Genomic DNA, 13,388 nt, shown 5'->3' on the forward strand with positions numbered 1-13,388 from the left:
GGGAGAATTCATCGCTTATGTGCCCCCTCTCAACCCTCCAATTTCCTCTGCTACCTCTCACAGTCTCCAACTCCTCTTGTCTTCTCTCTTCCTCTCTCAATCCTCACTCTCTCTCCCTTGGTTGAGCCCTCTGAACACTTCTCTCTACTACCAGCCTTTCCCATTTGTCTTCCTCTCCATAATAAACACTTCTCTGCTGCAAACCCAAGCCTGTCTTTCCCTGTTACCATCTACTCTTGCCCCCCTGATCATCTCTTCCTTGAGCATTCACATTTGGAAGTTGTTTTCCTTTCAAAAGCAGTTTCAGCACCTTCTGAGTGTTCCTCTGTACTCAGATTATATTTCCCTCCCACACACACACCTCAAAAAAATCCCCCTTGGAGACAGGCAAACTGGAGCAATAAACCTTTTTTAACTCCACTTTTCTTTTCTGGGCTGGAGTTGCACTCACAGTGCCAATGTGGGGGTACCTAGCTGTAAGGACCAGTATTTATCCTCAAAGCTAACCACATCTCATATTGGATTGGCACTTTTCCAGATAGCTATCCTCTCGCACTGCATGTACTCATTGTGGTACATCAGGTGTGCATATAAGCGTGCAAGCCTTCACAAGCACCTAACTGGAGAAGCAGGCTTTTTTTGAAATAACATCAAAGGGCTGATGGGTGCCATATTCTCTGTTGGAGGTAACCCTTGAGTGTCTGAGACCCTGATGCAATGCTTATAGCACTGGTTTGATCTTTATCTGTGAGCAAAAATAAATTGCCAGCATCTGTCAACTTTAAGGCAACCTGTTGTGGGGTTTTTTTCTGGGAGCTCTAGCTCAGGAGTGCCCTGGGCAAATGGCCCCAAGTTTGGATCGCTAATACAACCCTGTGCTCCTATGTGACATGCCAGTTTTCAAGGCAAACCAATCAACGATGGAACAGCTCAGCTTTAAAGAAAAACTAGTCTCAAGCTCAACTGTTTCAGAGCTGTCATTGTGCTATAATCAGGGCTTAAATTAGCATATAGTATTTCCCAGACCCCCCAATTTCCCCCATTTGGGGTTCCGGGTGGCGGTAGGGTCTTAGAGCTTCAGCCCCATGGGACGTTCCAGGGCTTGGGGCGTCAGTTCCACAGGGCGCACCATGGCTTGGAGCATCTACTCTGCAGCACATTCCCGTCAGGTTTGAAAATATTTAGCAGAACAGAGCTTTGGGCAGCTGTGGCTAAATTTAAGTCCTGGTTTTAATATCGCCACTCTTAGTTTTTTTTTTTCCCCAGTCAGATCACTCAATGCTACTGTTCTGATTCAGTAAGCTCCTAATAACCTAGGACACAACAACCATAATGTGTAAGAACCTGCTTCTTCACATGACAGCCTCTGCAGTCTCCTTTGGAACCACCAGAGAGCAGATTGCCTCCATCCCAGGCTTGACACTGACCCCAGAGCGGTACATGCTGGCGCGGAGTTTGGTGGGTGCTGCGTGACCCCTCACACAGGGCAGACATGAGCAATAGCGCCTGTACTAGAAGAGCCTGATCATCACATCTGAATATCCTGATTAAACAAAGTACCCAGTAAAATGGGAAATAATTATTAATTAGTTATCCGATGTCACTGGGGCTCCTTCATCACAACTTGGATATAATTGTGTAAGAAAAATGTCCCTCTGATCTCCCTTCTTCTTGTTCTCAGGGTATGGTGGGTACAGGTTGGCAAATGGCAGCACACGGTGTTCGGGGAGAGTGGAGCTTCTCCACGGAGGCACCTGGGGAACCCTCTGTGACTCCCAGTGGGATTTGCAGGCTGCCCACACCCTCTGCCAGCAGCTTGACTGTGGATTCGCCCTGTCGATGCCAGCAGGGCAGCTCTTTGGCACAGGAGATGGGCCTGTCTGGAACGGCACGTTTGGCTGTGAGAGGAACGAATCCCATCTGAGGGACTGTCGTGTTACTGCGCTGGGCACAACTGAGTGTCCCCCTGGGAGCGAAGCCAGTGTGGTGTGTTCAGGTGAGCAGCTGCAATGGGAAAGAAAAGATTTGGGGATTGGGGAACATCCTCAGCCAGATCTTCACTGTGTGTCAATCAGCCAAGCTTCACTGGACTCAGTGAGGCCATGCTGATTTACACCAGGTGGGGATCTGGCCTAACCCAGCCTCCTTCCCCAGAGACATGGCCAGGGTTATTTGCTCAGGTAAGTTTAATACAGACGTGTATGTTAGTTACAGAGCAGTGTACTGCCCAGTTTAGGATCATCATGAGTAGCCCCATTGACTACTCAAGGTAAGTAGGGGTATCAGAATGTGGAGCTGGACATGCTGGTCGCTTCTGGGAGCGGCCCGAAGTAAGTGCTGTCCAGGCAGAGCCTGCACCCCTCCCCACACCCCAACCGCCTCTGCCCCCAGGGCCCCTCACCCCCATCCCACACTCTTGAACCGTTGCCAGCCGGGACCACCTCCTGCACCCCAAACCCCTCATCCCCAGCCCCACCCCAGAGCCTGTACCACTAGCCGGAACCCTCAGCCCCTCCCACACCCCAACCCCCTGCCCCAGCCTGGTGAAATTGAATGATGGTGGGGGAGAGCAAGAGAAAGAAGAAGGGGGAATAGAGTGAGTGGTGGTGGGGCCTCAGAGAAGGGGTGGGGCAGGGCTGTGGCCTCAGGGAAGAGGCAGGGCAGCGGGTGAGGAAAGGGTGTTTGGTTTTGTGTGATTAGAAAGTTGGCAACCCTATATGTTTGTGTGTGGGCTGCAGCCAGTCAGCCAATCAGACATACCTTGGCTCTCGCCAGCATTGGGTATATTTCAGGGTGACTCCAACATAGCTCCAGTCTGGGATCTTCCCCCGGAAATGTATGTCCGGTACTGCCTAGCCCTCTCCTGAACAATACAAACTGATATAAAGTCCATTTTATTAATAGAAATTATATGCACAAATCTTGTTCTCCCAAATGAAGTTTCTCAAACAAACTTCCATTCACATAATAAAACAAGTTTATTAACTACAAAGAGATTTTAAGTAAATACAAGTAAAGAGGCATAACAGTCAGAAATGGTTACAAGACAAATAAAGATAAAACACAAATAGTGCCCAATTTAACAAATTATGGTAAATTCAATGCCAAGTTTTTCGCATCACAGGCTCTAACAGTCTTACTGGCCAAACTTCCTAGGCCAGCACCCTTTCTTCTGTTTAATGACTGCTTTCTTTGTTCCTTCTGGTGCAGTGAATAAAAGCAGCAAGAATAAGACAGGAGGAGCCGGGGGGCATGGAGTGCTTGTCCCTTATTTTTACAGTATCAGTCCCCTTCTTGGAAAACATTTTCCAGCTGAGATTCAGGAAACAAAGTCTCCAGGAAAGGATGTTTCCTGCTATTTTTCCTCACCTATTTGAGGTTTCTTTGTCCACTGTTCCTGTTTACTGCTTAAATGAAAATTACTTAGAACACACATTCCTTTGTTTAAAACGGATGTTTGCCAACCTCATTTGGAACATGTATTAAGATCACCATACAGTGGAATCTTAACTTCACATACCCTGTTGACCCACACATTTTACCAGGAAATATTGACCAGCAAATTATGAATTTTCAGACGATACCTTACAAGACATACTTTGTACAGAGGCTATAACAGTGTGTAGGGTGTGGACACTGGGGTACATTATGTCACACCTGCCTACATCTGAGCTTATAAAATAAGCTCCTCTGCCTCTGAGTCAATGCTATAAGAGAGCTCACACTTTCCCACATCAATCTTGGGCTCTTTTACTTAGCAGTTTCTTCATTTTCTTCCTTTCTGCACGTTTTACCATGGTGTCCCAATATATTTTGTTTTTACTGCATTTAGCACTCCTTTTCCCACATTTACCTTGTGAATGCATAGACTGGCCACAATGTTAACAAATACCATTATCATTTACTGTGCATTTTATACGTATGCTGAATATTTATTTTATTTGTTAAAACAACTGTTAGCTGTGAGCCTGCACTGTGTAAATGCTTTGATCTGCAGACACAGCAGAAAGAATTCTAGATTCTGCCTGCACTGACTCAGACAGTCCTGCCATTGCCGCTATCATTTTCTATATTTAAACTCAACTGTTGCTAGAATTTTTCCTGTAATGTTTTGCGAGCACACTTCCCAGTGAGTTGATCTCTAATTACATCTGATTCAAATATGTCAAAAATGACAAGACTTAGCTAATTCCTTCAATACATTTACATAGGGGTAGATGGATTTGACAGCCATTTGCATTCTCTGTCTGAAATTGCACAGTTCATATACTATGTTTTATTTGGAATAGGATAATCATCTAAAGGCGCCTTTGCATCTTCAAATATACTTTTTCCCCCATGTAAGTCTCCCTCTCTAAGCAGAAGTTTGGACCTTCAATATCTCTCTCTTCCTTCTGAGTGCTAGGTCCAAATTCAACAGCTACTCCCAGGCTTTACTTGATTAGAATTCAGCCTGGGTTCTGACTTCTCCTTCTGCCTTAGCAAGCTACACCCAATCCTTCTAGTCAGGTAACTCCCCTGATCTCAGGGTCTTCCCTGCAGGATTCTTTTCTCAGTCTCTGCCACAGCTTCTTGAGCTTCCTCCCACTATCTCCAGCTTCCTTCTACACTTTATTGGGGAATCAGCAGCCTTCCATCATGCCCCATCAAGGCTGTTAAGGTAACATGGGTGGCTCCCTCACTAATCAGGATTGGGTGGCCCCAGACTGCCAGCCCTTTAAGAGATTCCTTGAAACAGGATGGCTTTCCCTTCATCTGGTTCATGCTGTTATTTTGTTAATATAATGGTTAAATGAAAGGGTTGAAGCCTTAGACTTGTTGCTTGTTTGATAATATAATTGTGCAGTCAAGACAGAAGGATTTGTGAAGGTATTTGGGTAAATTGGGGCTTCCCATGTCTCCACCACTCTTGCCTTCCAACCGATCTGTGTGCAGAGAATAAGACATAGATGGATTCCTTCTTCTCCTGGGAGATTGCTAATGGACTACATTAAGCAGATCATAAGGTGAATGAGGGTTGAGGCCTGCAGGGCCAAACTCCTCCTTGAGTTGGGAAGGGGGATAGAGGGTGCTGAGACCTTTTCCCAGCTTTGGGGAAAAGGGCTAGGAACTCCCTACCTAAGCGGTGGGAGAGACTGAACTGGGATTGAGGCCCAGAGGGCTAGTATGTAAGGACTCCAGAAGGCAAAAGTTTTAATTACCTTTGGACTGAGTGAGTTATTAAGGGACTCTGAAGAAGGGAACAGAAGCACGATACAGCAGACTGACCTCTGGCCACTATGGGGCAGTCAGGATGCAGCCAATCCTTGTTATAGTCCCTAAATGATTTATGTTTTTGTGCCTGTCCAAGCCACTTCCCCTCCTCTTATCTCTTGAATTTCCTATTAGCCACATTCAGTGTGGCATAGCCATCTCTTGCCTGGATCACCTCTGCTGGATAAGGGGATTCCCATCCTCACTGCAGGCATGCTGACTTCCATCCCATTGGGAACAGCCCTTGTGTCTACATGCGGAGGTGATAGGGATGTGGGAGGCATCTTGGCTGAGATCAGCTGGTGGCTTCTGTCCTGCTGAGGAAAATAGGAGATAGTGGCCATTTTTTTTAATAAAAGCAAAAACCATGAGAGGGCCCCAGATTTTCCTGGGAACATGGCAGCTTTAAAAAAAAAGAAAGCACATAGGTTTGCGAGACTCAAGATAATATTGTGTGATTGGGCTACTTTGAGACTGTCCAGTCGTTGCTCTCAATGCAGATCCTCTGCTGCTGGGCACTGACTCTCCTGATAATAGTGTAAACCTTCTGCCCCCCTGAGTTGGCAGCAACAAGGGCTGGGTTCAGTATCCAGAGTTTTACCCCTTACAGCCTGGGTGGAAATGGGGGGGAGTGCACCCACAGGGTGTTAAGAGGCACCTTATGTGGACCAGGGCCAACTGCTCTGCCTCTCAGCAGAGTTCTGCTGCAGCCTTCACCACGACCAGCTCCAATACACCAGCTGTGCCACTCCTCCAGCCATCCCATGAGCCACTCCAGTCATCCTCGCAAACTGCTCCACTCCTCTCACTGTTCCATGGGCTGCTCCAATGTGCTGCAAACTGCTCTGCTCTGCCAGCCGCTTAGCAATAGAACTTCAGGCTCCCCTACTAGTTAACACAGCACTCAGTGATCTCAGCTCAGTAAGCTTAGCTCTTTTAGTGATTTCAGCTCTTTTAGTGATTTCAGCTTGTAGTAGGGAAGTCCTGGTGCTGGTGCACCATTGGCCCAACATGAATTCAGTTCAGCAGCCTCTAGATGGACTCCTAATGGAATCAAAATTAGCTCTGCTCTTCAACAGTGGAGAGAGAAGGATGTGCAATTGGTGTTCCAGGGCCTCAAAAGGGGCTCATACCATCAAGTACACACACCAGCCCCAACCTCTCTCTCAATTCACTGGGTTTTGACACCCATGTCCCTTCTCTAGCAAGTGCTACTTAAGTGATATTGAGACATCTGTCATAAAGCAGTCTCATAGTTCCTCATTCACATAATCAGGGTGACAACATTTTATTCCTCCTGCCCGAATAACAAAGAAATTGGGGATCCCAGAGCTGTCAAAATAACCATTCCAGGCTGACGTGGGCTATGCTCGGTGGGCTGGGTGTGCCAATGCAAATACCTAAAATTCCTTACCACGCTCCCCATAATTCACCACCAGATGTCAGGGTAGAGCTCATCCTGACTCTACTTACAATAGCAATGGGGATGGAGCTCAGTGCTCCTTGTAATTCTGTTGTCTCTCTCATTGTAGGTGCTGATGAGCTGAGGCTGGTGAATGGAAGCAGCCCCTGTGCCGGGAGAGTGGAGGTTAAACACCAGGAGCAGTGGGGGACAGTGTGTGATGATGTCTGGAACATGGCAGCTGCTGGGGTTGTCTGTAAGCAGTTGGGATGTGGAGTTGCTCTCAGTGCCCATGTGAATGCTCATTTTGGAGAAGGATCTGGACAGATATGGCTGGATAACACTGTCTGTCGTGGTAATGAGTCTGCTGTCTGGGCATGCGAACACAACAGTTGGGGTGATCATAACTGCCAACATATAGAGGATGCTGGAGTGACCTGTTCAGGTAAAGAATTGGCCAATACAGTCCTAAAAGCAAATCCTTCAAGAGAAAAAGGCTTGAATCCAGAGGTGTCATGGACCTGTGACCTTAATGAGAAATGAATAAAAACTAGAGTAAGTTCAGTAATTATCATGCATCTTGCTGGATAGTATAAAACCCTTTGGTGACTCCTATCAAACGAGAATTCCTATCTCTGAAGGGTTTTCATTATCCCAGTCTTCATAGTTTTGATGTCATGTCTTTCATTTTCCTTTTAATGGTGGCAGAGGAGTATTTAGCCCAGCAGCAGGAGGCTGAACCATGGACCTGGGGTCCTCACAGTGAGAAGATCCTGATCTGTCTGCAAACTTCTCTGCTCTGCAGGGCTGAACATCTTTGTGGTGCAGTACACTTAGCCAAGTCCAGTGCTGCCTGCTGTACAGGGCACTGCGGCTGATTCCTAGAAACAGAGAGCAGAGACAGGTTGAAAGGCAACCACATGATTGTGGGGAGAAGGGGAAAGGGAAGAGGCAGCTAATGGCCCTCTCCCTACCCTCACAGATTTGTAGCAGCAGGATCAGATTCCCCCATTTCCCATTAAACTCCTTTGATGGGAACTGGAGGAAGATTATAAGAAAGTAAGACTTCCCTCTATCCCCTTAATAGTGTCCCCCCCTCTCCCTTCCCCTTTTATTCTCCCTCCCATTGGAATCCCCATCCAGACCTTCTTCAACAGATGTCCCCCTGGTACTATACATCCCCTACCTGCTCTCCTTCCTTAAGCATGTCAAAACCTGCAATTCCTATTGCAAGGGAAAGTACAAAGTAATAATAATAAATCATGAATAATTCTGATTTGGGACAACACTTTAGAATTTCAAAATGCCTGTGTAATGAAAGTGCTGAAATTTAATTTCAACCTTATGGAAACATTTTTGTTTCAACTTTATCTGCTCAACTATTCTGTATTATACATAAAATAAAGAGTTAAGTTAAATGTTTTGACATGGCTTAAATGAAATGTTTTGACCTTATCAAATCTTTTTGCTAACTTTTCATCTAAAATTTTGACAAAATCAGTCCATTTCTAAAGAAAGTTTTGATTTTGTTAAAACCAGCTTTTTCAGATGGAAATCTGTCTCATCATAAATATTTTGAGCAGCTCTTTCCCCTAGGTGTTCTCATTTGTGCCTCTCTATTCTGTTTTCCCTCTTCTCTTGTTCTGTGTATGGGATATCTCTCTGTCTTCAAGTCCCTCCCTCTCCCTGCCCTAGGGGTCTCATTTTCTCTCCCCCTACCCCACACATGGTCTTCATCTCTCTTCAGAGCACAGAGCAATAGAGATGAGGACTCCTTTGTAGAAATTATAATATCAGACTACTCCCTGCCCCAAGGAGTGAGATTGATGGACACATCAGGAAGGAAGGTAGTATGAAAGAGGAGAGTATCAGGGGAGAGTGGAAGACAGATGAAACAGTAGAAAGTGGAGGAAAAGTAGAAATGCAGGGAAAGAAGAATGGAGTCAAATCATTCTCCTTTATCTGGATCAGCTTTTTAGTCCTGCATTTGATTGGCTGAAGTTTAAGCCACTTAGCTCACATCGGGCGTACACAAGTAAAACAGCCCATTTGCAGGTTCCATAGGAAGCTTGGACCCTGGAGAGCTCAGTGTTCCTCTGTCGGTGTGAGCAAGTAACTGAACACTTCCTCAGAGTTGGTTCTCTGAGATGTAACTAGCAAGGAAGAGCTCAGCTGCCTCTCACACAGGCAGAGAGGAAGCACTGAGCAATTGCCCTTTGCTGTCCTGCTGTTCCCCTCAGGGGTTCCCTCCTTGCTAGGACTGGATTAACATAATAGAGGAGCCTAGGCTCATCTGCCTCTGAAGCAGTACCACTCTCTGTGTGTGGTGGTAGTAGAAAAAGCCAAGTATGCAAGAGCTTTCTGAAGAGATAGTGGGCTCCTGCCATTGCCACCGGGGCAGCAGGCTGTCCAGAACCTCCCTCATTCCTGACTCCTCTCTTCAGGTAGGCTGGGGTCTGGTCCACAAGGCCCTCTGCTCCAGTAAGTGGAGGAGCAATGGCAGGCTGTAGGCCCCCTCTATTCTAACACCTGCCCCTCCCCAAAGAACTTTAGGGCAGCATCATCAGAAGCAATGGGCTTGACCCAGGTGAAGAGTAAATGTGACAGTAAATGTCACAACTGCTGCAGAGGGGTAGCATAAGTGATTTCTGTGGAGAAACAAGGTCCCTTTGTCCCTTATGGTCCAACCACAGAGGACCCTTGAAAAGAGAGAATTCGTTTAACGTGGTTTGCTTGAATAAATTTCTGTCAATGGAGCAAGGATTCCTTCAGAGCCCTGCCTCATTCTAAATGCATCAGTACATTGAATTAGATGGAGTTTAAAAAAAAATTAGTACAGTTCCAAGTTGTTACATATGCAGATACAGCGATGATAAAATATTGGAGATCATTATGAAAAACATCTTTACCATTATTAACATATTAGTGCACATGAGCAAAATACATTTCCATGGCTTTATAATTCAGTGAAATCAGAGTAGATCATCGTCCTTTATAACAACTATCTTCTCTCCAAATTTCAAGTTTTTATCCTATTCCACTGAAATGCTAGAACTGTTCAACAAGCTCAAAAGTGTACTTATTTCACTGCTGTCTTTCTCAAAAGTGCTTTAAATACCTTGCTCCATCTTTTAAAAAGATTCACATTTGACAGAGGAGAGACCTGGAAAATTTCAGGCCAAAAGGTGGTAGTTTAACAATGCTATAAGCAACAGAAAAAGTGCTTTAGGATGCAAAATGCTTAGACAACATTGGGCATAACTAGAGGCACAGGTTATACACACTGCTAAGAATGCCAATGGCTGCTTCCCCAACAGTGAATTCTACCCACATACACAGCTGTACCTTCACAGAAAAGCAGGAAATGCCGTAACAGATAGAAGGTCTCCTGCCTGTTTGAAAGTATATTAGTGCTGGTACAAGAAAATAAACTTAATTTTAGTCAAGTATGAGGGAGATTATGGGATGTCAATGTAACTAACACTGATGGATTTACTGATGGTTTAGGACGCCTTGAGCCCCAGCTGATTGGAGGGAACACTGCCTGCTCAGGACGTGTTGAAATAAGACACGGAGACACATGGACCACAGTCTGTGATTCACACTTAGACCTCAAAGCTGCCAGTGTTATCTGTAAAGAATTAGAATGTGGAACAGTTGTATCCACCCCAGAAGGAGCACACTTCAGCGAAGGTTATGGGTCAATCTGGTCTGAGAAGATACATTGCATGGGGAATGAAACACGCCTTGCGTACTGTTCCAGAGCACTGCATCCTAATGAGACATGTTCACACGCGAGTGATGCCAGCGTTGTATGCTCGGGTAAGGGTTCAAAGTGATTACTATCTCTATAATGTGTCCTACAGCTGGGGTGCTCCACATCTCTCTAAACAGATCACCATATTCATCTATATTTTTCCCCTGAGAACCCACAAGCCTTTGCACCACTGGTTACAGTGATACTTCAACAGATTCCTGACTGCTAGGAGGGATGACTTCACTTTCTCTTCCTCTCCCAGTGCCCAAGTTGCCAGGAGAGAATCAAGAAGAGCATTTTTGTCTCTATCCCTTGTCCTTCTGTTGAAGTGGAACAGTTCTGCTCTCCTTTCCCTGCTGAATGTGGTCTTCCAGCAGTGCTCTCACTCACACTCTGTCTCTTTATGTCCCCTCACTTCTGCCACAAGGTGCATATTATTCAGGGCTTCTTGGATGCTAAGCATGCCCTACTCTGCCATGTTTATAAAGGGAGTGACATTGTGTAAAGGTCAAAACAGAAAATCAAGAAATGAGACTTGATTTATTTCCCGCTCCGACACGGATTCTGTCACTCAATCTTTGTTGCAGTTTACTCATGTAAAATGGGGATAATAACAGTTCCCCCTCTCCATCCTACAGTGAGGTTTAATCCATTAATTTTTATAAAGAGCTTTGAAATCCTTGGACCTAAGGTGCCAGAGAAGCACAAAGTATTATTAATTTAAAAACTTTCACAATAGAGTTGCTAGTTGCAGTCACCTTTATTTGCTACTGCCCGGTAACTGTCTGTACTACCCATTGATACCGATGTCAATGTTATGAATAATTGTGTACAAAAAGTCTACCAAAAATTAAGATTTTGCATCCAAAATTGCAGGAAATGCTAATTGTAAGGCTGCTCATGCAATCTCAACTCTTCCCCCTTATGCTTTATCATATAGTCTTTAATTACATGATCACATACTATTATTTCCCATGCTATCTTGCCTCATCTCTTGTGCATGTTGTCCCTTTCTCTCACACCTTTGTGCTTTATAAACTCACCTGGCTCCTATAAGACTCTAATATTTATGTTGTTTAACAGTTATGTTCAGGGCCCTACCAAATTCACAGCCTTGAAAAACACGTCACGGACCATGAAATCTGGTCTCCCACAGTGAAATCTGGTCTTTTGTGTGCTTTTACTCTACACTATACAAATTTCATGGGGGAGACCGGAGTTTCTCAGATTGGGGGTCTTGACCCAAAAGGGAGTTGCAGGGAGGTTGCAATGTTATTTTAGGAAGGTCATGATAGTGCCACCCTTACTTCTGCGCTGCCTTCACAGCCGGAAGACCAGAGAGCAGTGGCTGTTGGGCAGGCACTCAGCTCTGAAGTCAGTGCCCTGCCAGTAGTAGCGCAGAAGTAAGGGTGGCAATACTAAACTATGCCACCCTTGCTTCTGCTCTGCTGCCTTCAGAGCTGGGTGGCCAGAGAGCGACAACTGCTGACTAAGGGCCCAGCTCTTCAGGAAGCAGCGCAGAAGTAAGGGTGGCAATACCACACCATGCCATCCTTACTTCTGCACTGCTGCTGGTAGCAGCTCTGCACTCAGAGCTGGACTCCCAGCCAACAGCCACTGCTCTCCAGCTGCCCAGCTCTGAAGGCAGTGCCGCTGTCAGCAGCAGCACAGAAGTAAGGGTAGCAGTACAACCTCCCCGCCCCCCACCCAATTCCTTTTTGGGTCAGGATTCCTACACTTACAATACTCTGAAATTTCAGATTTAAATTGCTGAAATCATGAAATTTATTATTTTTTAAAATCCTATGACTGTGAAATTGACCAAAATGGATCGTGAATTTGGTAGGGCCCTAGTTATGTTGCAGTAATGTTTAGAAGCTGCAACCAGGTTGAGGCTCCATTGTGCTAGACACGGTACAGATAGAGAAAATAACAATCCCGGACACAAAGAGCTCACAGTCCCAGACATAATAGGGGGATGAGACAAGCAAACTGATCAAGGTAGGAGTGCGAGGAGGTGGTAATAAAAATAGTGTATGCAAAATTTTGTACCATTATTCACAGTCTGGGGAGCCAGAAGGACCACCCACTCCATGGTCTGACTACTTTTTGGCCTGGCCAAACCTGAGTGGTGCCTTGACCCTGTGTGGCAGGTTTCAATGTTGTTCATTCACATTAGAAGGATGTGAGTATAGGGGCTCATGGGCCAGTCTGCTGGTAGGTGAAAGGCACCAGAGAGGGGAAGAGAAGGGTCAGGTGGGGGAGGGGGCTAATCTGTGTTCACTGCACACACACTTTAATGGCACTCTGCAGCCCGTATTACAGGACAGTAATGAGAACTCACCAGCTGCCTTACCATTATCAGGTTGCATGTTGCTCTATGAATTATGGAAAAGGTGAGTTTTGAGGAGGGACTTGAAGGAGGATTAGATGATGATGTTATGGATTTTGACTGGGAGTTTTTCTTATTCAAGGGAGGAACATGCAGAGATGTTTAAGGGAGAAGCAAGTAATGAAGGCTGCCTTCATTGGCAGAGCAACAGTGACAATTAACAGCTTGATAAGTAGAGTTAAGCAGATAATTGACTTTTTTCAGTTCAGTGACCAAAAATAAACACCTGAAAACTAAACAAAATCAAATTTAAAAAAAATTGTTCGGCCAGATGAAATGTTTTGTTCATCCTAAAATAATTTTATTTCAGTTTTTGATTTAGTTTCATTTTTCATTTTTTTCACCCTTTTGTGGGTTTTTAAAACAAATATTGCTAAATTTCTATGCAAAATGTCATTTTGAAATGAGAAGTCACAATTTTTCATTTCAAAACGGATGAAATGAAACATATGGTTTTTTCCCCCTCTGAAATTATTCGCCAAATGCAAATCAGCAGTTTCCTGTGCAGACAGGACTATAAGGCTTTGAGCAGTGAGTCAAAGATGGCAAAAAGGTTTCTGGGATTGCAGGTGGATTAGGAGAGT

At 45.1% G+C, this 13,388-nt stretch overlaps 1 protein-coding gene across 1 annotated transcript in view; it reads left to right on the forward strand.

The window, feature by feature from the left end:
• LOC116837067 (antigen WC1.1-like) overlaps positions 1-13,388 on the forward strand; it is a 63,052-nt gene that overhangs the window by 22,744 nt on the left and 26,920 nt on the right. Inside the window, exons 2-3 of the mRNA XM_075071036.1 lie at positions 6,786-7,100; positions 10,163-10,477. Coding sequence (XP_074927137.1) covers positions 6,786-7,100; positions 10,163-10,477 — 630 coding nt within the window. The remainder of the gene's footprint in view (positions 1-6,785; positions 7,101-10,162; positions 10,478-13,388) is intronic.

The sequence above is a fragment of the Chelonoidis abingdonii genome, chromosome 1, assembly GCF_003597395.2.
Source record: "Chelonoidis abingdonii isolate Lonesome George chromosome 1, CheloAbing_2.0, whole genome shotgun sequence".
Taxonomy (NCBI): Eukaryota; Metazoa; Chordata; order Testudines; family Testudinidae; genus Chelonoidis; species Chelonoidis abingdonii.